Raw genomic sequence first — 21,632 nt, 5'->3', positions numbered from 1 at the left:
GTTCCCACCTCCTAGCTTCGAGGACCTCACAGAATATCACACCTAGCTGGACACAAAGCCATTAGTATATGATGTGCATACACTTCATCTGGATACTGTGGTACCCTATTTCTATCTAGAGAATATATATATATATATATACCCTGACTATCTTTGGGGACCATAACAGGATTATGTAGGAGAGAGGTGTCACCTTTAGGTTCCTGATGGCATGGCCACAGATTATCTGTCAGCTGCTACTTAAGCTAGGGTTGGTTATTTGGGTTGTCAGGTTTGGGTGCTGCATCTGAGCAGCATGGCTTTGTCCTAACACCCCTTGGAATTGAGAGCCTATGTCATCCTCCACTGCCCTTCCCTGAGCTATCCCTGATGGGGGTGGGATGACAGTGGGCTTGGAGTCCAAGGGAGTTCTGGGGTGCAGGAGCTTTCTTGTTTTCTGCAGTGGTGGACCTGGTGCTCTGAGGCCTTGTAGGCTGCACACACATCTCTGAAGTCCTGCTCTGTCCTAGCCCACGGGGGGGGGGGGGGGGAATAAAAACCAAGCAGGTTGTTTGCTGGGCCAGGGTGATGGTGCAAACCTTTTTAGTCCCTGTGCTTTGGAGGCAAAGGCAGGTGGATATCTGTGCATTCCAGGCTATCCTGGGCTAAATAATAAGACACTGTTTCAAATAAACCTGGGACAAATAGCTAACTGAGGTGTCTATTTAATGCATCAAAGCTGGTGCTGGCCACGAGTCTCAACTGGTGAGTATTGCCTGGTACAGAGGACTGGCTCTTCCCAGCACTTGTCAGTCTGCCCCTTCCCCTAACCCTCTTCCTCTCAGGGGCTGGGCTTCCACTTCTCTCCCTCAGCTTCTGATCCCAACATAAGGCAGCCATTTTGGCCACCTGATCTTTTGGTCTTGTGGCTCCTGGCTGCTCCACTCCTTTCTTGGTGAAGTCTTCCTCCCTCATGGGAGTTCAGCCTGGATCCTCCCAGGTGCCTTTTGCTGTGTGCTCTTATATGTGTAGTAAACTATCTCCTCGGCGTTACCTGGGAGTGGCCATGCCACTTACCAGGTGGAATGAAAAGACAGTGGCATGGCCGTGAGGCACAAGGGTATGAAGGGAGAGGGGGCAGGAGAGTACTTAGGAACCCACAGGCCAAGACAGCATTAGCATGGTGAGAAGTTCGGGAAGGAGCAGAACTCTGTCATGGGTAGTATTAGCCTTGCTGAGAGACTGGTGGTTAAATAGGTACCTCAGTGAGCTATTTTTGCTGGGTTTCGTTGAGATATAAGAATAGTAACAATCACATAGGCTGTTTGAGACCAGCCAAATCTACAGAGCAAGTTCCAGGACAGCCAGAGAAACCCTGTCTTGAAAACACACACACACACACACAGACACACACACACACCATCTCCTGAACCAGCATTCATACTATTCATGGAACTCACAGAAGAGCGGTGGCTTCCTTCCTTGCACTTGTCTTCAGTCACTGCTACTACTGAGGGTCTACAGTGCAAACAGCAGTCAGCGCAGTGTGAGCAAGCAGTGCTGTTCTGTGCATCTAAGCAGAGGGACTATCTATCTCATAAATTTTGGGATTCACAGTGTTTCCAGAGATATAAGCTGGCATCCTTACAAAGTCTACCTGTTGAACACCAGTTGGTTCTGAGTGTTTTCCTGAGCATTGGCTATGTGGCCATGAGACTCAACCCAGCTCAAGTAACTTGGAAATAGTTTATGTGATCTGAGGACAGGTTGGTTAATGGTCACAGCTGTGGGCCAGCTTTGCAGAACGAGTGGGTGTGGCTGTATGTCAATAAAACTTTGTTTTACAGAGTGGATGAATAGGTTTGGCTGTCATTAAAATTTCACAGAGTGAATGGGTTGCCTGCAAACTAATGAAACCTGATTTACAGAATGAATGGCTGTAGCCAAGTTGGTGATAGGCCCTGCTAAGTAATTGGTCAACTCAGCCCTGATTTGGAGTCTCTCTAGGTGAAGGACAGTAGACTGAGGGCTGTGAGCAGGGCCCATGCCAGTCTGCTCTGCTACCTGCCCCACCTACCACCTCAGAGTGTGTTCTGAATTGACAAAAAGAAGCCCAGTGAAGGCCTGGAACACTGCTTTACTTACTTGGTTCAAATCTTTGACTAACTGAGCTGTGTTTTTTTTTTTTTTTTTTTTTTGTTTTTTTGTTTTGTTTGTTTTGTTTTGTTTTTGAGACAGTTTCTTTCTTTGTAGCTTAGTCTAGTTTAAATTGGTGCTTCTCCTGCCTCAGCCTTCTGAGGGCTGAGATGACAACCATTTGCCACCATGCCTGGCTGTTGGATTAGGGGATCTGTCTTACCTGTGGCTTAAGGGTAGGCCTTTAGTGTTGAAGAAATATCTTACCTCATAGAGTAGGTTTTCCTCCAGAGATGACTCCTGAGAAGGCCTCAGAGCATTGCTGTGAGCTCCATTGCTTTTCTAGAGTGAAGCAGTAACACGTCCTGCTGATTCTGCCCTTTGGGTTTTTCTTGTTTTTTTTTTTTTTTTTTTGGTCTTTGTGTTCCTTTTCGTTCTGTGTATTGCACATACCTGCCACAAGAGCAGCACAGAGCCATCTGGTATACCATTTTGCTGTAATCAGTTCTGTCTGGATACAATCAGTTCTGTCTGGATACACCTTGACTTCATTTTGACCCCAGTCAGAGCTAAGAGCACATGGTATCTGTCTGTCTAGGCCCCATGGTGATGTGGAGTGGGGAGCAATGGATGCTGATATCCATTGAGGGTGTTAAGAGAGTCTCTTGACTCTCCTAGCTTTTAGGAGTACCACACCTGCCCTGTCTGTTTGTTAATCCTCTCTCTAACCACCCCTCCTTGCACTACACCACACTGTCATTCATGACACAAAACTTCAAAACCTGCTTCCAAGGCCCCCACCAGTGTGACCTGGATGACATTAGCTACTACTACTTGCTGCCAGGGCTTTGAACTGCTACCTACATCCTACCTAGAATGTTTTGTGTTGTCTGTAGACACACAATTTACCAGGATGAAGTTATCTCCTGAGCCCCTTGACTCCTTACCCTTGAGGCCACAGGGCAGGAGCCTCAAAACTGTGTACAACATTGATGTGTGCACACACTCTCTCCCCAGAAAATAGGACACGCTTTAGTCTGTTCTCACTACAGAGACCCTGGCCTATGGCACACAATGCCTTATAGGACTGTAGGCCAAACCAGAATGTAGTGCCTGTGTATAGGTGGCCATCTGCTTTTCTTCGTCTGTCTGTAGGGGTTTCTATGCTACGATGGAACACCATGTCAAAAGGCAAGTTGGGGAGAAAGGGTTTTATATAAGTATAAGCAACACTTATATGTTGCTGCTTATTATTAAAGGAAATCAGGGCAGGAACCTGGAGGCAGGAGCTGATTGCAGAACCGTGTAAGGGTGCTGCTTACTGGGTTGCGCTCCATGTTGTGTTCAGCCTGCTTTCATATAGAACCCAGGGATGGCACCACCCACAATAGGCTGGGCTCTTCCCTAATCAATCACTAATTAAGAAAATTCCTTAAAGCTGTATCTCAGAGGCATTTCCTTAACTGAGGCTCTTTCCTCTGATGACTCTTATCTTGTGCCAAGTTGACATACAGCCAGCCAATACAGCATCTGCCCACCTTCTGTGTTTGTGCCTTTAGTTTACAGGTAATGGGTCGTGCGAGATGAACAGTGTACAGAAGAATGAGGAGAAGAGTCTGGAACACAAGAAGCGCTCACGGCCTTCACTCCTGCGCCCTGTGTCTGCGCCAGCCAAGGTAACTGCATGGGTTCTCACTGCACATGACAGGAGTGGTGTGGAGGCCCAAGCAGCAGGGGAGCCTGAAGCCAGAGCCTAGTCTGGTAGGAAGTCTACTGACCTGGCCTTCACTCACCCGCTCTCCTGACTCAGCTTGCTGTGAGGAGGAAGGGGGAATTGGAAGGACGGGCATGGCACATTGCTCATTCTCCTTTTCACTGTCGTGACTCTTTTGTAGGTGAGGCTGCAGTTGAAATGTGCAGTTGTGTGGTTTGGTTACTGCACAGCTGAGGAGTGAAGGTGGCTGGCAACAGTTCCTGTCCCGCTCATCACCCATGATGGTGGATTTCTAGATCTGTCACTGTTTTCTAGTTGACTTTCTACAGTAATAAAGTGATTTGGCATTTTCGTTTATTTAGTTATGTGCAGCGGTGTCGACCTCAAGTCACACTTCACTACTGGTATCTTGACACCCAAACTGTCCTGGGCTGGCCAGTGGGACCTCTTTAGGATACGGTTGGATCTCCTACTGTGCTATCTTTTTCATCTTTACCTCACTTTTTGGGGATGGCTATGCAGCAGTGTGCTTCATACCATGAACCTGGGTCAAATGCAGGCCCAGGTCTGGCCTATTCATATGTATGTGTGATGTGTATGTATGAATGGGGCTTGTCTCCAAGATCAGAGAACGTCAGGATTCATTTGGAAATTAACATGGCTTTTTACACGCTGTCATTTTCCTGCCTCTTAAGTGCAGAGACAGTGTCTGCACACAGCCTTACACCTGGCTTCCTCAGGATGCTACCGGTGCTACCCCCTCCCTGCCTCCTAGTCACCCTTTGACCCACAGGATAAATAGAACTGGTTTCTGTGTCCCTGAGTTCCGGGATAAGGGCTGGGGAGCAGCTCACTGGCACAGTGCTATCTCGGGTCCCCAAGTTTAGCCCTAGCACCTGAGGTACCCCATCATCACTAACATGTACTGAGCATGTACCTGGCCAGGGTTTTCCCAGAGCACACTCCCAGGGTGTTTTCTTGGTGCTTGCACAGCCTTTCTCCACTCGGTGTAGGCCAGCCTCAGACAGGGCCTGGTTTAATGATTCCCAGTTAATATCTGAGCATGTGTGAGGCCCTGGCTTTCATTTTCCTAGTCCATTTCTACTGAGCATGTGCTAGGTCCTAGGTTCTATTTCACAAAGTTGTGGAATATGTGATGCGCTTGATTCTCTTGGTATCTTCTGAGCATTCCTGAAGTCCTGGGTTCCGTTTTCCCAGTCATTGTCTTTCCATTTGTGTGAAGTCTTTAGGTTTCATATCTATGGAGCATTCACCACATCTTGGTTCCATTTCCCCTTTAAGCACCTGCCCAGCCCCTGTGAGGCCTGAGCTCTTAATTCTGCAGAACTTACCGCACATGCATGTGAGACCCTGGGTTTGTTTCCCCAGCAGCTGTCAAATCATGCAGAGGCTGCAAGTCTTCCCTGGCTCTTGTGGAGCTTGGACCATTACTACATATGCACGTAGTCCACAGCCTTTCAAGTGTCCTCAGCACCAGACCCAAAGATCTGATAGAGTGCTGCTGTAGGCATTGCCTTTCCTCAGGTCCTTGGGGGCTCTGCCTCGAACAAGACCTAGGAGGGGCAGCAAGCCCCCTGATGCTGGGCAGCCAGATATACCTAGTGTGTCTGAGACAGTGTCCTAATGGTTACATTTGAAGCTTCCCTGGGTTCCATGCATCCTTGGTCCTTGTTGTGGGGATACACCATTAAGCCAAGGGTTTCTCTCTGCAGAAGAAGATGAAGCTCCGAGGTACCAAAGATCTGTCCATTGCTGCCGTGGGGAAATACGGCACACTGCAGGAATTCTCCTTCTTTGACAAGGTGAGCGAGGCCCTCTGAGGCCCTCTTCATCTGGACACAGCTGCTTTCTGGAAGCAGGGCCAGTGTGGTGTGTGGGAGAGGGCAGTGTAGGCTGCAGAGCCAGCCCAGACGGTTCAGGGTGATGCACGTGCCCCTCCACGCAGGCACATCTATGTGGTTTCTGCAGTGCCTGGTGCACACACCTTTTACAGCTGTGTCTCCAGTGTCAGTATCTTCTTACTCCCACAGGTGCGCAGGGTGCTGAAGAGCCAGGAGGTGTACGAGAACTTTCTGCGCTGCATTGCACTCTTTAATCAGGAGCTGGTGTCCGGGTCTGAGTTGCTGCAGCTTGTCAGTCCATTCCTGGGGTGAGTAGCTCCTTACTTCTAACTCCCAGGCTTCTTCCTATCCCAGCCAGACCCAGGGCAAGTGAGCCGCAAAGTTTGTTTATGTGATTTGTTCCTCTAAACAGTTTATTTCCTATGTGTACACAGGTATAGACCAGAGGACAAGTTCTTGGTTGGGTATAGGCTTAGAATATTTAAAACCTACTTTAATAAGGTGTCTTAAATGCTTCAACCTACCTTCTAGCCCACCACCCACCTGAGGCAGTAGAAAAGAAAGGCTAATAGAAAATGGGTTGTAGACCTGTTAGAAAAGTTTTTTGGGGCTATTCAGCAGTCACCATTCACAAATTAGCAACGGCAGATAGTTTGATCCAGAAGAAACTGTAAAGCTCCGCCAAAATCAGCAACTTGAAGCCAGGTGAACATGAAACTATTTCAGGTAGGTTCTCTCCCGTCATGTGTCTCAGGAAGCTAACTCAGGTTATCAAAATGGACAGCAAGCACCTTTACCCACTGACCCATCTTACCCATCTGTGGTTTTGGTTATTGCTGATAGGCTCACATTTGTAAAAGAATGACTTGGAGAGAGCATGACCCTGGTGCTAGTAGGTGACAGGAGTTGACTGTCCATGGGTTTAGAGTGACCCTGTATACCATGTGTGTGCAGCGCCCTTGATTTCCCATGGCTCAGATTATGACTTGATTTTATGACAGTGTGGGAGCTATAACTGTTGAGTAGACATTTTGCCTGCAATTTACAAGTTGTAGACATTGATATTTGGGAACTGGTGATGTACAGTTCCATCTTTTTATAGGATGCTGGCCAGGTTCCTGGCACCCCCTCCTGTTGTAAGAGGATGCAGCCTGAGCGTATGCTGTGTTGAGCTGCACATTTCTATTAATGATACTGTCTCTTTTTGTGTTTTTCACGTTTTCGCATGTATGTATTTGTATACTATGTTGTGCATATTCCCCATTATCCTCCTGCAGTTGACAGTCTGCTGACTTGCATGTCACATGTGCCTTCCCTGCACACATGGGATACAAACAGAAGGTATTACATTAAAAAAAAAAAGAACAGAAATTGAGGTGGCATTGGATGTCAGTTGCTGTAAAGTGTCCCATTGACATGCATTTCCATCCTGACTTCTGAGAATGAGCCCACAAGAAGCTTTGAGGGGAGAAGCTGCGCTCATGAAGGAGGGAAGCTTCACCCAGGAAGACAGCCCTGTTGGACACAGCTGTTCTTTGTTCTGTCCTCTAGAGCAGCCATGGACAGAAGTAAGAAAATAAGGCAGGACTGGGTGCCAACAAAGCTTTATTTGCAGAAACAGTCATGGCTGTAGTGTGTGGTACCTGGCCTAGATCAGGGGCAATGACCCAGAAGTCCTGGGCTTCTGACTTTGGAGTCCAGTTTCATCCTCCTTAAGCTGCAACAGCCACTGGAGTCACCAGAAAACAGTAGAAGGGAGACTGACCCAGCCTACCCCAGGACTTCAGTATAGGACCCATGGAACTTTGTGATGCCTATGACCTTCTGAGGGATAGCGAGGAGTAGCGGTGCTCTGCCCAAGCCTGGGTACAGCCAGTGCTTGGAGGTTTGGGCTCAGGGTCAAGGCTAGTGTCTGTCTGTGTTTTGAATAACTTAAAGGAGGTCATGTCTAGTTTAGAACTAGGTTCAATTCCAGACTGGCTTGGGTACAAATTGGCTATGAATAATTTTTGCTGACTGGCTGGTCACAGGGCTGTTGAGACACTTGAGTGTTTGTTTGTTTTTTGAGACATAGTCCTGCTGTGCTGGAACATTCTCTATAGACCAGGCTAGCCTAAAACTTACCAAGATCTACTTAGATCCGCCTCTTGAGTTCTGGGATGAAAGAGGTGTGCCACTCTACTTGCTTTGTTTTTTTTCTTTCCTTTTCTGATTTTTTAGTTGATTAATTATTTAATTTTTATTTTATGTGCATTTGTGTTTTGCCTTCATATATGCCTGTGTGAGTGTCAGATTCCATGGAATTAGAGTTACAGGCCGTTGTGAGCAACCATGTGGGTGCTGAGAATTGAACCCTGGTTCTCTGGAAGAGCAGCCAGTGCTCTTAACCACTGAGCCATCTCTCTAGCTCCCTCTTACTTTAAGCTAGGGGACAGAAAATCAAGGCAGTGAGACCCATAGAGGTTATTCCCAATGTGCTTTGTGGCTGTAATCTAGTGCAGCTGGCATGTTCTAGAGCTATAAGGCTCTGATTGGTGTTGGTGGGAGAGAACCCTCCTACCTTTCCTAACATTGAGTTTTCCTTTAGGCCATCCTTGAAGTTCTACATCTACAAGGCTATTGTCATGACTCCAGAATATTCTCCAAAGGCCTAGTGTTCACTTAAATTTCTGTCTGTCTTTGAAGGAAATTTCCAGAACTCTTTGCACAATTCAAGTCCTTCCTGGGAGTGAAAGAGCTGTCCTTTGCACCACCTATGAGTGACCGGTCTGGAGACGGCATAAGCAGAGAAATTGACTATGCATCTTGTAAACGAATAGGGTCCAGCTATCGGGCACTTCCCAAGACCTACCAGCAGCCCAAGTGCAGTGGAAGAACTGCCATCTGCAAGGAGGTAGCATCTTTGGGGTACAGGTCAGCCCTCTGTGGCTCACAGCTGTGGGCCAGGGTCCAGACTTCCTGATGGCATTTGATACCTGAGGCGTATCAGCAAAGGCCACCTGAGCTTCATGCCCTGTTGGATAGCAGTGCTTATAGCTCACACTGGAGTGGGAACTTGGTCATTTTTTTGGTCACTGGTCATTTTTGCCCTGTCCCAAAGTGTACTTAGTGACACCGTGTCCTCTGGTCCAGGTCCTGAATGATACGTGGGTCTCCTTCCCATCCTGGTCTGAAGACTCCACCTTCGTCAGTTCCAAGAAGACACCCTATGAAGAGCAGCTGCATCGCTGTGAGGATGAGAGATTTGAAGTAGGTGAAATACCTCTGGCTGGCTGTCCTGCTGTCCTCTGTCCTCCCAGCCCAGCACCTTCCTTGTACAGCCTAGTTCTGTAGTCTCTTCCCCTACCACAAAAGGGTGCCAATGGTGTGGAGCAGCTCCCCCTGGCTGCCAGCTCTGCCAGCTCTTGAGCTACAGCACAGCACTAACCCCTTCCTTTCAGCTTAAGACCACTGTTAGTTAGCTTAAACTCAGTTAACTTTATTTTTATTTTTTTGATTGTTCAAGACAGGGTTTCTCTGTGTGGTTCTCACTGTCCTGGAACTCACTCTGTAGACAGGTTGGCTTCAAACTCAGAGACTCTGATGCTTCTGCCTCCCAACTGCTGGGATTAAAGGTGTGCATCACCACTGACTGGCTAAGTTAGCTTCATTTCATATTGAAGTTGTAATTGAGCTCTTCAGACCCAACTAAGTGTTCCTGCTGGGGACAGACTAATAAAGTGCCTTTCATTTCATCCTGAATCCCTTTATGAGCTTATATTGCATGTCTTTTGAGATTTATTTTTATTTTATGTGTGTCAGTGTTTCTTTGGAACCTGAGTTAGGAACAGTTATGAGCCACCATGTGGGTGCTAGGAATGAAATTCCAGTTCTCTGGAAGGACAGCCAGAGTTCTTACCCCCTGAGCCAGCTCTGCAGCCCTTTTCTTTTTGAAATGTCTCTCTTTGTAGCCCAAGGACTTGTGCTAGGATGACTGACGAGTGTGTGCCCTCCACCATTTCCCCTGTGTGTGTGTGTGTGTATGTGTGTGTGTGTGTGTTTCTAGCTTCTGCTGTGACAAGACAGTTTATATGAACCAGAGTCTAGCAGCTGCTGGGAAGTGTAATTCAAAGGTGCCATATTTGGCAAAGCCTACTTACGGTGTACCCCATGGTGGTTGGGACACAAAGTTGTGGACACCTCCATTCCTAAACATTGCCAGCCAGCCATGAGGACAGTCTGTGGCTGGAGCACCAGGTCCTGTGCTCTGTTTGAGGTAAGGTTGTTTTAAAACGCAGTCTTCCTGCTCCTATTAATACTGTCATACCCACTGCTAAACTTCACTGTGGCATTGGGGCAGGTGATCAGACTGTTGGGGGTGGTGGTGGGAGAGAGGGGGGGATAGAGTGCTCATGATAGCTCCAGTACAAGTCTGTGTGTGTTAAGTGACTCCCAGTGGTGGCATGTGACAGACACTGCTGTCACTGGAATGCTGCCCCTCCCACACAGGTGTGCTCTGTAGACCCCACACTTACTGGCTTCTAACCACCCACCAGTCCCCAGTTCTGACTATGCCTGCCTTCTCCTTATAGTTGGATGTTGTCCTCGAGACCAACCTGGCCACCATCCGAGTGTTGGAGAGTGTTCAGAAGAAGTTGTCCCGGATGGCTCCTGAGGACCAGGAGAAGCTCCGCCTGGATGACTGCCTCGGCGGCACATCAGAGGTGATTCAACGCCGTGCCATATACCGCATCTATGGAGACAAGGCTTCAGAAGTCATTGAGAGCCTGAAGAGGAACCCTGCCACCGCTGTACCTGTCGTTCTGAAAAGGTATTCCCCTTTTCTGCTCCCCTCCCTGACTCGGGAGATATCAGGGTTCCTGACTGATGGAGTCACTTGACTCTGTCTTCAGGTCAGCCTCCAGCTGACCTGGTCCTGAGCAGAGTCTTTACAACCAGGCTCCTGGGCATCTCATGTGGTCTCATTCATCTCCAGGTATGGGCATGCAGTCTCACCTTTTGCTTACATAAAAATCTACACATGTGTACCTGTCCATTGACCTCTCGGTGACTTATAGCACCTGTGGTAATACATGTGCTCTGTGTCCTGTGGAGATGTAGCCTTCTCTTCAGTGCCCCACTTGGGTCTGGTTAAGACCTGGGATGCAAAGGGTGGGTTGTAACAGAAAACATAAGGATCCCTAGCCCACTGTCTACTGACATGCCATGGAGGCCTATGCTAGACCACAGGTTTGAGCTGTGATGCTCAGCGGGGTTAGTGACAACTGTGTGGGCTGTTGGGAATCTGGGAAGAGGTGGAGAACTAAATAACCAGTCACTGCTGGAGAGCTGGCTAGCATTTAGGAACATACTGCTCTTCCAGAGGAGCCTGTCTAGTTTCCAGCACCCACATGGCACATGGTGACTCACAGCTGTCTGTAACCCCAGGGTCACCGTATGCATGTGCACAGCACACACATGCACACAAAATAATAAGCTAAAAAATTTTTAAGTAGCCATGTTGGCTATGTAGAATCACTTCCCTTTCCCCCCTCTGTGTGGGAGGTGTTTACTTTGTTTGTTTTGGTGATAGGGTCTTATGTATCTCAGGCTGGCATTAGACTTACAATGTGCCTAAGGAGCCTTCTGACTCCAGATCCTCAAGTGACATTCTTGCACCATGGTGCCAGGCCCATTTTTGTTGTTTTTTTTGAGATGGGGCTTTCTCACTGTAACCCAGGCCAGCCAGAAGTGGACATCCTTCTGCCTTAGCCTCCCTCGTTTGGCTTGCTTTGTTCCCTACAGACCAAATGTGTACTTGTTATGAGGAAGCTGGGAGCTGGGCCCTTCTCCTGGGGTCACAGGAGGTTTGGGCATTAGGCACTGAGTCCCTCTCCCTACAGGCTGAAGGCCAAGGAGGAGGAGTGGCGGGAGGCCCAGCAGGGCTTCAATAAGATCTGGCGTGAGCAGTACGAGAAAGCATACCTCAAGTCCCTGGACCACCAGGCCGTGAACTTCAAGCAGAATGACACCAAGGCTCTGCGCTCTAAGAGCCTGCTCAATGAGATTGAAAGTGTCTATGACGAGGTGAGGCATACTGGGCAGGCACTACCAACCTCCTCACACCTGGACCCACAACCATACAGCCCTTGTTTGCCTTAGAGGTGGGAAAACTAAGGTGGGAAAGCTGCTGTTTGCTAGACTTTCTCTAGGCTTTCTTTCTGCTGTACAGATTGATTTTTTTGTTTGTCTATAAGTCACTCAGAGATCAGAAGTGTGTTAGCCCCTTGGAGCTAGAGATACAGGTGGCTGTGAGCAGCAAGCACCTTTAATTCCTGAGCCATCTCTGCAGCTCCCCTAGCCTGACCTTTGAAGGCAGAGGTGGTAGTGTAGGGTAGAGCACTTGCCTATTTTGAGGCCTGGGTTTGAAATTCAGGTAACCACATAAGAGAAAAGATCTTTTGAGGTGTCTATATGTTAGTAAATCGGTCTCCATTCCTATGACAAGCATATGAGAGAAACCATTCAACACGAAGAAGGTTGGTGTTGGCTCATGAGTTTAGAAATTTCAGCCTATAGCTGCCTAACTCCTCCATTGCTTAGGCTCTAGCAAGATGGGAACATGATGGTGAAGGGAGATCTCAGGTGAGGCACAGGCAGCCTGCCCAGCTTCCCAATAATACTTGTTAGGGAGCCACTCTTATGTCATTTGTCCATGAGCCCTCATGGTGTGATTGGCTCTACTGAGGAGGACCAAACCTTTGGGACACTTTGTATCAGAGTTCTAACAAACTCACTTTACTTCCTGCTGTGATAAGCTGTATGACCAAAGAAGGTAACATGGGAGGAAATGTTGATTCAGCCCTCAGGTTCATCTTCAGGGCTATCAGGGCAGGAACTTGAGGCAGGAGCTGAGAAGTGCCCCATGGACCACCCTGATGCAAGGCAGTCCCTCCATGGCTACTCTTCCCAAATGGCCCAGCTGACAAAGCACAGTGGCCTGAACTAAACAAGGGTTTTGGAAGGCTAGAGAAGCCCTAGCCTGTGTCGGGGCTCTGTAGTAGCTAGAACATTGGGTCAGGGCCATGGGTCTCCAAGTACTGAGTTGAGCTTCCTGGCCTTGAGTTAGTAAGTGCAAACCAGCAAACTGGATCCTGCCAGAGATGGTGTTTGAGGGATCCCTTAGAAGTTCACCATGCACTGACCACTGAGAGCTAAGAAGAAACTCAGTTCTATCTAAAGACATAGTGCTTGGAGTTGGTGCTGCCGCCAATCAAAAGGCTGAGTGCAGAGTTGAGGGAGGAGCAGGTAGTGGTTACCTTTGGATTTGGAAATGCCATTATCCAGATCAACGTTAAGGGGTAGTGATGGGAAAGAGGTTCACCTGAACAATGAGCAGCCAGCATGCTCAAAGGCCTTGTACATAGCAGGAAGGAGCCTGGCCTAAGAGATTACTACAGACAGCAGGCCAAGGGCTAAGGTCTCTAAGAGCCTGGGGGAGATCTCCCCCATCCCCCATCTCTTATTGGTTAAGGAACTGGGCAGGTAACACTATTTTAATGGAGTGGGGAGGGGCTGAGCCCTGTGAATAGTGGAGCTGAGTGTTTGACTGACAGATGGTTGGAGGCTCCTGAGCCACTCTGAACTCTGAGCTTCACCCCACGGAGACCTTAGCCTTTGGCCAGGTCTGTGGGAAACCTCTCATTTCATTGTAGTCCTCTAGTGCTAACATTCACCTTCTGTGAGAGGGCCTTGGTTTGCCTAGTTGAGAGCTATAGGCCGGCTGGGGGCTGGGCCCTACCAGGGCAGATGTGACTGTGAGATGAGAAGAAGGTTGGATAAATGGCCCTTACTCCAGAGGTGAGTGCCAGGGTCACTCATCCTTTCTGAGGAGGCTGGCTGTTATGCTGGAGGCGGGGCTTGGGAGATTGGCAGGCCATGCCTGCTGACTGCCACCCTTTGCAGCACCAGGAGCAGCACTCAGAAGGCCGCAGTGCGCCTTCCAGTGAGCCGCACCTTATATTCGTGTACGAGGACCGGCAGATCCTAGAGGACGCGGCAGCACTCATCAGCTACTATGTGAAACGGCAGCCAGCCATTCAGAAAGAGGACCAGGGCACCATCCGCCAGCTGCTTCACCGCTTTCTGCCCAGCCTGTTCTTCTCGCAGCAGCGCCTTGGCACCTCTGATGACTCTGCTGATGAGCGTGACCAGGACAGCACTGAGCCAGAGCGCCGCCGGCCTACAGATGAGAAGTCCCCCGCAGATGGGCTGCCAGAGCTGCCCAAGGCCATGGACGATGTATACAGCCTGTTCTTCGCCAACAACAACTGGTACTTCTTCCTGCGACTGCACCAGACGCTGTGCGCTCGCCTGCTCAAGATCTACCGGCAGGCACAGAAGCAGCTGCTGGAGCATCGGCGGGAGCAGGAGAGGGAACAGCTGCTGTGCGAGGGCCGCCGTGAGAAGGCCGCAGACCCTGCCATGGAGCTGCGACTCAAGCAGCCCAGTGAGTGCCTGGGCCGAGGCTCTGGGCTAGCCTCTGTCCCTTTAGGCTACCTTAATGGAGGGTGGTGGTGGACCAGGGGTGGGGCCTCCTTAGCAAGGCTCCAGGGAGTTCTGGCTTCTGCTTTCTGCAAGAGAGTCAAGTGACCACCCTCCTTCCCCAGGTGAGGTGGAGCTGGAGGAGTACTACCCCGCCTTCCTGGACATGGTGCGAAGCCTGTTGGAGGGGAGCATCGATCCCACACAGTATGAGGACACTCTTCGAGAGATGTTCACCATCCATGCCTACATTGGCTTCACCATGGACAAACTGGTGCAAAACATTGCCCGCCAGGTAAGGCTGGCCAGGGGTCAGGCTCAGGGGAGCTCTCTTATCTGTCCTTGTCACCTTGGAAACTGGTCTTTTCAACACAGGGGTCTGCATAGCAAGTCTACACTTTTCAGTGAGTTGAAATTTCACACAGCAGAATTAACCCCTTAAAGTGCATCTGTAGTTGATAACATTTAGCACTATAACCATCTCTAAGGCAATACCCTATATCTCACCTGCTCCAGCAAGCAAAATGAGAGAGTCCTGGTGCAAAGCTGTGTCATCTGGAGAAGTCTTCCAAGCCCAGTTAGTTACAGGAAGTGCTTTACAAAGTTGTTTCTTCCTAAGGCTTAAAGGCCTTTTAATTATGTCTATTTATCCATTTATGTATGCGTAGATGTAGCAGCCATGCAGTTAGGACAGCTTCGGGACATGCTTCTCTCCTTTTTCTGTGTGGGTCCAGGGATGGAGCTCTCGGCTCAGGTGGTCAGACTTGCCTGCAAGTGCCTTTCCTTGCTGTGTTGGGCATGGAAACCAGGGCCTTGAGTGTGCTAGGCAAGTACTCTCTGCTGTGCCAAGCCCTGGCCCCCAAGGACTTCTGGTGTAAAGTACATAGACAGAAGGTACTTAGATCTCCAGAGGCCACTCAGTGGGTTTTCTCGAGCAAAACTTCCTCGCCCTGATTCTGCGTAGAGGTTCCAAGTTGTATGGAAGTAGCTGCATGCTGGCAGTGACCTCTCCTTCATTCCTACACCTGCTGGGTCACATCTGCAATGGGCTCTGACCTGCTATAAGGCAGTTGTGCCTCCTAGTGATAGGTGAGGTCATGTCCTGTTTGCTGACTGAGATTTGCTCAGGTTGCATTTCCCCCAATGGCTCATGGTCTGACCTCTTGTGACCACTGTAGGTCGTTTGGCTGTCCTGTCCTTGTGGGGAGCCAGAGAGCCTGTCTTGCAACCATGTTGCTCTCCAGCCCATCCTGCTGAGCACAGCCAGCAGTTGACATGTCCCCCCCCCCCATCCTTCTCTTTAAGCACCTCAACTTTATGATCCAGGAGTGAGTCTGCCTTCCTGCTCCTGCCCACAGCAGTGGCTGCTACAGCTGAGGAAGTAGAGCTTCTGTGCTGTACACATAATGTCAGGACAGTCAGGTGGGGGACAGCAGCCTCATTGTTAGCTTTAGGTGATTGGATCAGACTAGGTCTTTAGGCTAAGCCTCTAAAGTAACCTCTCCAGGCTGAGGAGACAGCTCACTGCATAGGAGTGCTTGCTGTGTTCAAGCATGAAGACCTAAATTCAAATCCCCAGCATGTCCCGAAGCTGTCCTAACTGCATGGCTGCTACATCTACGCATACATAAATGGATAAATAGACATAATTAAAAGGCCTTTAAGCCTTAGGAAGAAACAACTTTGTAAAGCACTTCCTGTAACTAACTGGGCTTGGAAGACTTCTCCAGATGACACAGCTTTGCACCAGGACTCTCTCATTTTGCTTGCTGGAACAGGTGGGATATAGGGTATTGATGAGAGGGAAGGTCCTGTAGGGAGTTGGGCACGGCAACCTACTTCTTGTCTTAGGCAATGAAACACCACGACCAAAGTAAGTTGACAAGAAAAGGTTTATTTCAGCTTAAAGTTCCATATAACAGTCCACTGCCACATGACAATTCATCATCAAAAGCAGTGAGGGTGGGAACTCAACACAGTGCAGGAACCTGGAGGCAGGAGGTGAAGCAGAACCATTGAAGGGTGCTGCTCACAGGCAGCTTTCTTACAGACCCCAGGACTAGCAATCCAGAGATGGTGCCACCCAAAATGGGCGGGGCCCTCCCTCATCAATAACTAATTAAGAAAATGTCCTGTAGGCTTGCCTGCAGCCAGATCTTATGGAGGCATTTTTTTTCGATTGGTGTTCCCTCCTCTCAGATGACTTTCACTTGTGTCAAATTGAGATAAAACTGTCCAACACACTTGTGTAACCCATGCTGTGGAGATAGAGACAGGAGGATGGCTGGGGCTTGCTGGACATAAGAATGGCTCTAAATCCAGTAGGGGACTCCATCCTTATTCTTCATGTCAAGGTAATAAGGAGACAGATGCAACAGGATACCCATTGTTCTCTGGCTTCCTTGGGTGAAAACACACATCCACACTCACCCATACACCTTCATCCTCACCCTGTCACAGACAGTAGAAACTATTTTAAGAAGATAAACTAATTTGAATAAGCAGGATAGGCCCCTTCTGTGGCTGCCCCAGACTCTTACTGTAGCCCCTACCCTTCTGGCCATGTAGACACCTTGTCCACTTTAAGGCTGAGCTCTGGGTCTGGCCTCTTATATCCCCAATCCTGTCCCTATGTCCTCCTCAATGTCCTCATGCAGAAATGATGAGAGGGAAGGTCCGTGCAGTCACCCTGAGGTGTGTTGATGATGGGGAAGGTCCGTGAAGTCACCCTGAGGTGTGTTGATGAGAGGGAAGGTCCGTGCAGTCACCCTGAGGTGTGTTGATGATGGGGAAGGTCCGTGAAGTCACCCTGAGGTGTGTTGATGATGGGGAAGGTCCGTGAAGTCACCCTGAGGCGTGTTGATGATGGGGAAGGTCCGTGCAGTCACCCTGAGGTGTGTTGATGATTAGGAAGGTCCGTGCAGTCACTCTGAGGTGTGTAGATGCCCAACAGCACCTAAGGCCTCCCAGCTTTTTGTAGCTCTCTTCATAAAAGTGGAAGGTCAGTGCTCTTGAGGATGGGTACATTTGTTTCTTCTGAACACCTTTTATACCCAGGCACCTGTGCTTCTCTGGTCTAGTTTGGTTTAGTCTGCCTATTAGAAAAAGGAATAAAAAAAAAGACTGTTACTCATACCACTTCATTTTCCCCTGACGACCCAGTCACAGACTTGTATCTTATGTGGGGCTGTTCAACATCTTCAGGGATGGCAGCTGTAGCCTTGTTCTCTCTCCCTGCCAGCTGCACCATCTGGTGAGTGATGACGTATGTCTGAAAGTGGTGGAGCTGTACCTGAGTGAGCAGCAGCGAGGGGCAGCGGGTGGGAACCTGTCCTCCAGATGTGTCCGCGCTGCACGGGAGAGCAGCTATCAGTGGAAGGCAGAGCGCTGCATGGCAGACGAGAACTGTTTCAAGGTGAGACATGTAGGGTAGCCTGGGGCTGAAGGCCAAGGCCGCTGGGAAAGGACTGAACAGGATGCCAGGGGCACTGTTATTATACCTGTGACTGGCTGTAGAATCTGCTGGGTCCCTCTGTCTTGCATGGCAGTGCCAGGGCTTTGAAGGATATGGGAGTGAGTCATGGCAGCTCAGACCATGGCCATCTCCCCAGGTAATGTTTCTGCAGCGCAGAGGCCAGGTGATTATGACCATAGAGCTCCTGGACACAGAAGAGGCGCAGGCTGAGGACCCTGTGGAGGTACAGGTGAGTCTGCTCCTGTCATCTGCCCTCAGCTTGCTGTTCTGTCCTTGACCCTGCTCACACCACATATCACAGAGGCACCAACCGTGCTGACAGCTAAAAGTATACCCATGTAAGTCCCAAAGTAGTCTCCGAGGACCCGGGCTTGCTTGTGTTCCCCCCCATCCACTCCCCTTCCCGGCGTCCTCTTGGTATCTTCTGTTTGCCTATTTCTCAGAATATCAGAATGCACAGTAACTTTCTGTGGCCTCCACAAGTGACCATAGATCAGGGTATTGCTAAAGCAGGGCCTGCCCTCTCACCCAGGAAGCCTGGGGGAAGGGGCACAGAGGTCCCAACCTTCAGAGATGCTGGGAGGCCACTCATGACCTCTGCCACTTCCGAGAGCTTGTAGTTCCATCACCCCACCTTTCTCTTTCTATGTGGCTCTGCTTTCTGAATAGTTCTGTGTCTTCTATTAGATGTGGCAACACAGTCCTGGGGTCCTTTCTTAAAAAATTTTTAAAAAAGATTTATTTATTTACTTATTATATATATAAGTACACTGTAGTTGTCTTCAGACACACCAGAAGAGGGCATCAGTTCTCATTACAGATGGTTGTGAGCCACCATGTGGTTCCTGGGAATTGAACTCAGGACCTCTGGAAGAGCAGTCAGTGCTCTTAACCACTGACCCATTTTTCCAGCCCCTTGAATGTTTTTTTTTTTTTTTTTTTTTTTTTTTTTTTAAAAAGCCTAGGGCTAGCTGGCATGCTTTTAATCCTAGGACTTGAAGCAAGTGGACCTCCAAGAGCAAATTCCTGGATAGCTAGGGCTACACAGAGAAACCCTGTGTTGAAAAACCAAAAGGAAATAATAAACAAACAAAAAAATAAATTCATAGCTAGCCTGGGGCTGTAGCTAGGTGGTAGACACTTGCCTGGCATGGAGTGGGCCCTGGGTTTTGTCCCCAGTGCTGCAAACTAGAATATAAAATGAGGACTGCCACACTGTACAGACCCGCCTTGATTGTCTGTGCCTTATTTGCAAATGAGGTCATACACTGGTCCCAAGTTCCTGGATGCCCAGAACTAGACACACACCAAGCCTCCTCTCCACCCTTTCTCTGAGCCAGGCTATTTCTAGCTAAATGGTACAGGAAATGCAAAGTGGCTTGGTGGATACGCCTTTCTGTCCTCTGCTGAACTGGCTAAGCACAGAGAGGTAGGAGTGAGGTAGCATAGGCTAGATCTGAGGGCACCTCTGGACACTCCTCTTGAAGAGGAAGACTCCACTCTTGTCAGCTGCAGCCAAAAGTCTCCTTCTCTATAATCTTAACCACAACACACACTCACTCTCCCATAAAGTCAACATTCAAAGGCAAGTGATGCCACACCCCCTGTCCTTTTCCTTTCCCAAGTGGTGAGAAAACATTTCATGGAGTTTATCTCGAGACAGTCATGGTTTGTCCCTGTTGCTGTGATAAGCAGGGTGGTACTGCCCACAGTAGGCTGGGGGCTCCATTAATTAGAAATCAAAACGGCTCACAGACATGTCCACACTATTCTGACGGAGGCAATTTCTCAGTTAAGGGTCCTTCCTAGGAGACTAGGAAAGGCTCTACCCTTGAGCCACTTGCCTAACCATTCACAGGGGGATTCTAGGTTGTCACTCTATGCGCAGACATACCCTTAGCCCCCTGGGGAAGTATGTTCTAGGTAGGAGATCTACTCCCCAGTCCCTCACTAGGGGGGTTCTAGGCAGATGTTCCACCCCTGAGCCACGCCCAAGCCTTTTATACTCTGATGTTCTGCACTGTCCAGCTTCCTGTACTAAGATTGTACCTCCCAAGTGAGAACACCATGTGGCTGCCTAGACTTACCCATAGAGGTATGACAAGCTGGTCCCAGACCTAAGTATCATCAGGATGTAGTGTCCTTTCACAGCAGAACCTTTGCTGGAAGCATCAGCTGGGGTTTTGTATGCACTGCATATCAGACTGTCCGTCATGGCTGGTTTCCTTACATTTGGGGTTAGAGTACAAATTCTCATGATCTTTAGATTTGGGGTCCAGGATAAGAGGTGGGCCACCTTATCCAAGGTTGTCTTTTTTTCATTACTAGCACCTGGCTTGCTATGTGGAGCAGTATGTGGGGACTGAGGGTGCATCCAACTCGCCTACTGAAGGCTTCCTGTTGAAGCCAGTGTTCCTGCAGAGGTGAGAGCAGGGCCCCATGCACACTGCTTGCCAGTGCCTGGTGTGCAGTGAGATATGACATGGGGGGGCTATGCAGAACATGTAGGGGGCAATCTCTGGGCAGTGTCCCTCCCCCCCAACCCAAGGAGCAGAGAGAGTAACCACTAGCTTTGCTGGAAGAAGCTTCCAGAAAGTGGGGTAGGATGATGACTTATGCTGGGCTCTGGGTGGGCCTCCATCACCATCTCCCTGGCCTTTGGAGCCTGTAAGTCCCCTCCCCGAGGCCACATCCCTGCAGGAACCTGAAGAAGTTCCGGCGCTGGCAGTGTGAGCAGGTACGTGCCATGCGTGGTGAAGCTAAAAGCTCCTGGAAACGGCTCATGGGTGTGGAGAGTGCTTGCGATGTGGACTGCCGTTTCCGCCTGGGCACGCACAAGATGGTGTTCATCGTCAACTCCGAGGACTATATGTACCGCCGTGGGACACTATATCGTGCCAAGCAGGTGCCACATCCACACCCAATTGCTCTAGCCCTGAACCCATGAGCCCCTCACCCTGAAACCCAGAGCTTGGGATACCCACACCCTGGCCCCAGGAATTCACAGACAACACCCTGCAGGTGCAGCCCCTGGTGTTGCTGCGCCACCACCGGCACTTCGAGGAGTGGCATGGTCGCTGGCTGGAGGACAATGTGACTGTGGCGGCGGCAGGGCTGGTGCAGGACTGGCTGATGGGTGAGGAAGAGGAGGACATGGTGCCCTGCAAGACACTCTGCGAGACTGCACATGTTCACGGGCTGCCTGTGACTCGCTACCGTGTGCAGTACAGCCGCCACCCTGCCTCACCCTGAGCATCTGGGAGGGGCCCCCCAGCACATACGCACCACACATCCTGCCCCCAAGAGGGTTTTTGTCACTTTGAGCCCGGGGCCACACCTTGACCTCAAACAAGCAGGAGCTATAGATTTTGGCAGTGCAAACTGGACCCCGGGCAACAACAGTAAGGCGGCCCCTTCCCGCAGTTTGAAGTGATGATCGCACATGTATTTATTCCTCCCTGCGCTCATAGTGGTCGTGAGTTTTGAAGCTCCCCTGGCTTCCCATGGGAGAGACCTCCCTGTGGGCCTGTGAACACCCGCTATCCCCACAGCTGCCCTATGCAGGGCCATGCCACTGTGCCAAATCCAAGGTTTTAGAGAGAGCACTTGTTCTCGAAGTTTCCTGAGCTGGGTTTTTTTTTTTTTTTTTCTTGGCACTGGGGAGCAGGTGTGCCTGCCCAGGCCTGTCTGTGTGCCTCTCAGAGGATCCATGGCACCTTGAGCACATCCTAATTTGCCGAGATGGGCATTGCACGTGGGGACCCCAAGCCTCCTAGGACCCTCTGGGCCTTCTTTCCCGGAGGGGAGCCTGGGCACCCTTGCATGCTTCCGGGGATCCGCTCCTTAATGTTTTTGAGCAATTTCTGTTCCAGCTTTGACCTCCCTTTGCAGCTGTTTTGAATATAGGTTTTTTTTTCTATTTATTTGCACATTAAAGTTAAAT

General features: G+C 49.6%; 1 protein-coding gene across 2 annotated transcripts in view; it reads left to right on the top strand.

The window, feature by feature from the left end:
• Positions 1 to 21,630, top strand: part of SIN3B (SIN3 transcription regulator family member B) — a 35,009-nt gene extending 13,379 nt beyond the window's left edge. The window contains exons 6-19 of one of the 2 annotated variants that reach the window (XM_080929097.1): positions 3,675 to 3,791; positions 5,563 to 5,652; positions 5,881 to 5,999; positions 8,377 to 8,584; positions 8,824 to 8,940; positions 10,263 to 10,501; positions 11,574 to 11,757; positions 13,636 to 14,179; positions 14,340 to 14,509; positions 17,456 to 17,629; positions 17,826 to 17,918; positions 20,018 to 20,112; positions 20,390 to 20,594; positions 20,711 to 21,630. In XM_080929097.1, the coding sequence (XP_080785223.1) occupies positions 3,675 to 3,791; positions 5,563 to 5,652; positions 5,881 to 5,999; positions 8,377 to 8,584; positions 8,824 to 8,940; positions 10,263 to 10,501; positions 11,574 to 11,757; positions 13,636 to 14,179; positions 14,340 to 14,509; positions 17,456 to 17,629; positions 17,826 to 17,918; positions 20,018 to 20,112; positions 20,390 to 20,594; positions 20,711 to 20,941 (2,586 nt within the window). In that variant the 3' untranslated portion in view covers positions 20,942 to 21,630. Of the gene's footprint in view, positions 1 to 3,674; positions 3,792 to 4,010; positions 4,133 to 5,562; positions 5,653 to 5,880; positions 6,000 to 8,376; positions 8,585 to 8,823; positions 8,941 to 10,262; positions 10,502 to 11,573; positions 11,758 to 13,635; positions 14,180 to 14,339; positions 14,510 to 17,455; positions 17,630 to 17,825; positions 17,919 to 20,017; positions 20,113 to 20,389; positions 20,595 to 20,710 lie in introns of those variants that run through there. The other variant, XM_080929098.1, reaches the window with a different exon arrangement.
• Positions 21,631 to 21,632: the final 2 nt, after the last annotated feature.

Source organism: Micromys minutus, assembly GCF_963924665.1.
Source record: "Micromys minutus genome assembly, chromosome: 14".
NCBI lineage: Eukaryota > Metazoa > Chordata > Mammalia > Rodentia > Muridae > Micromys > Micromys minutus.
This window is presented reverse-complemented; position numbering and strand designations above follow the sequence as displayed.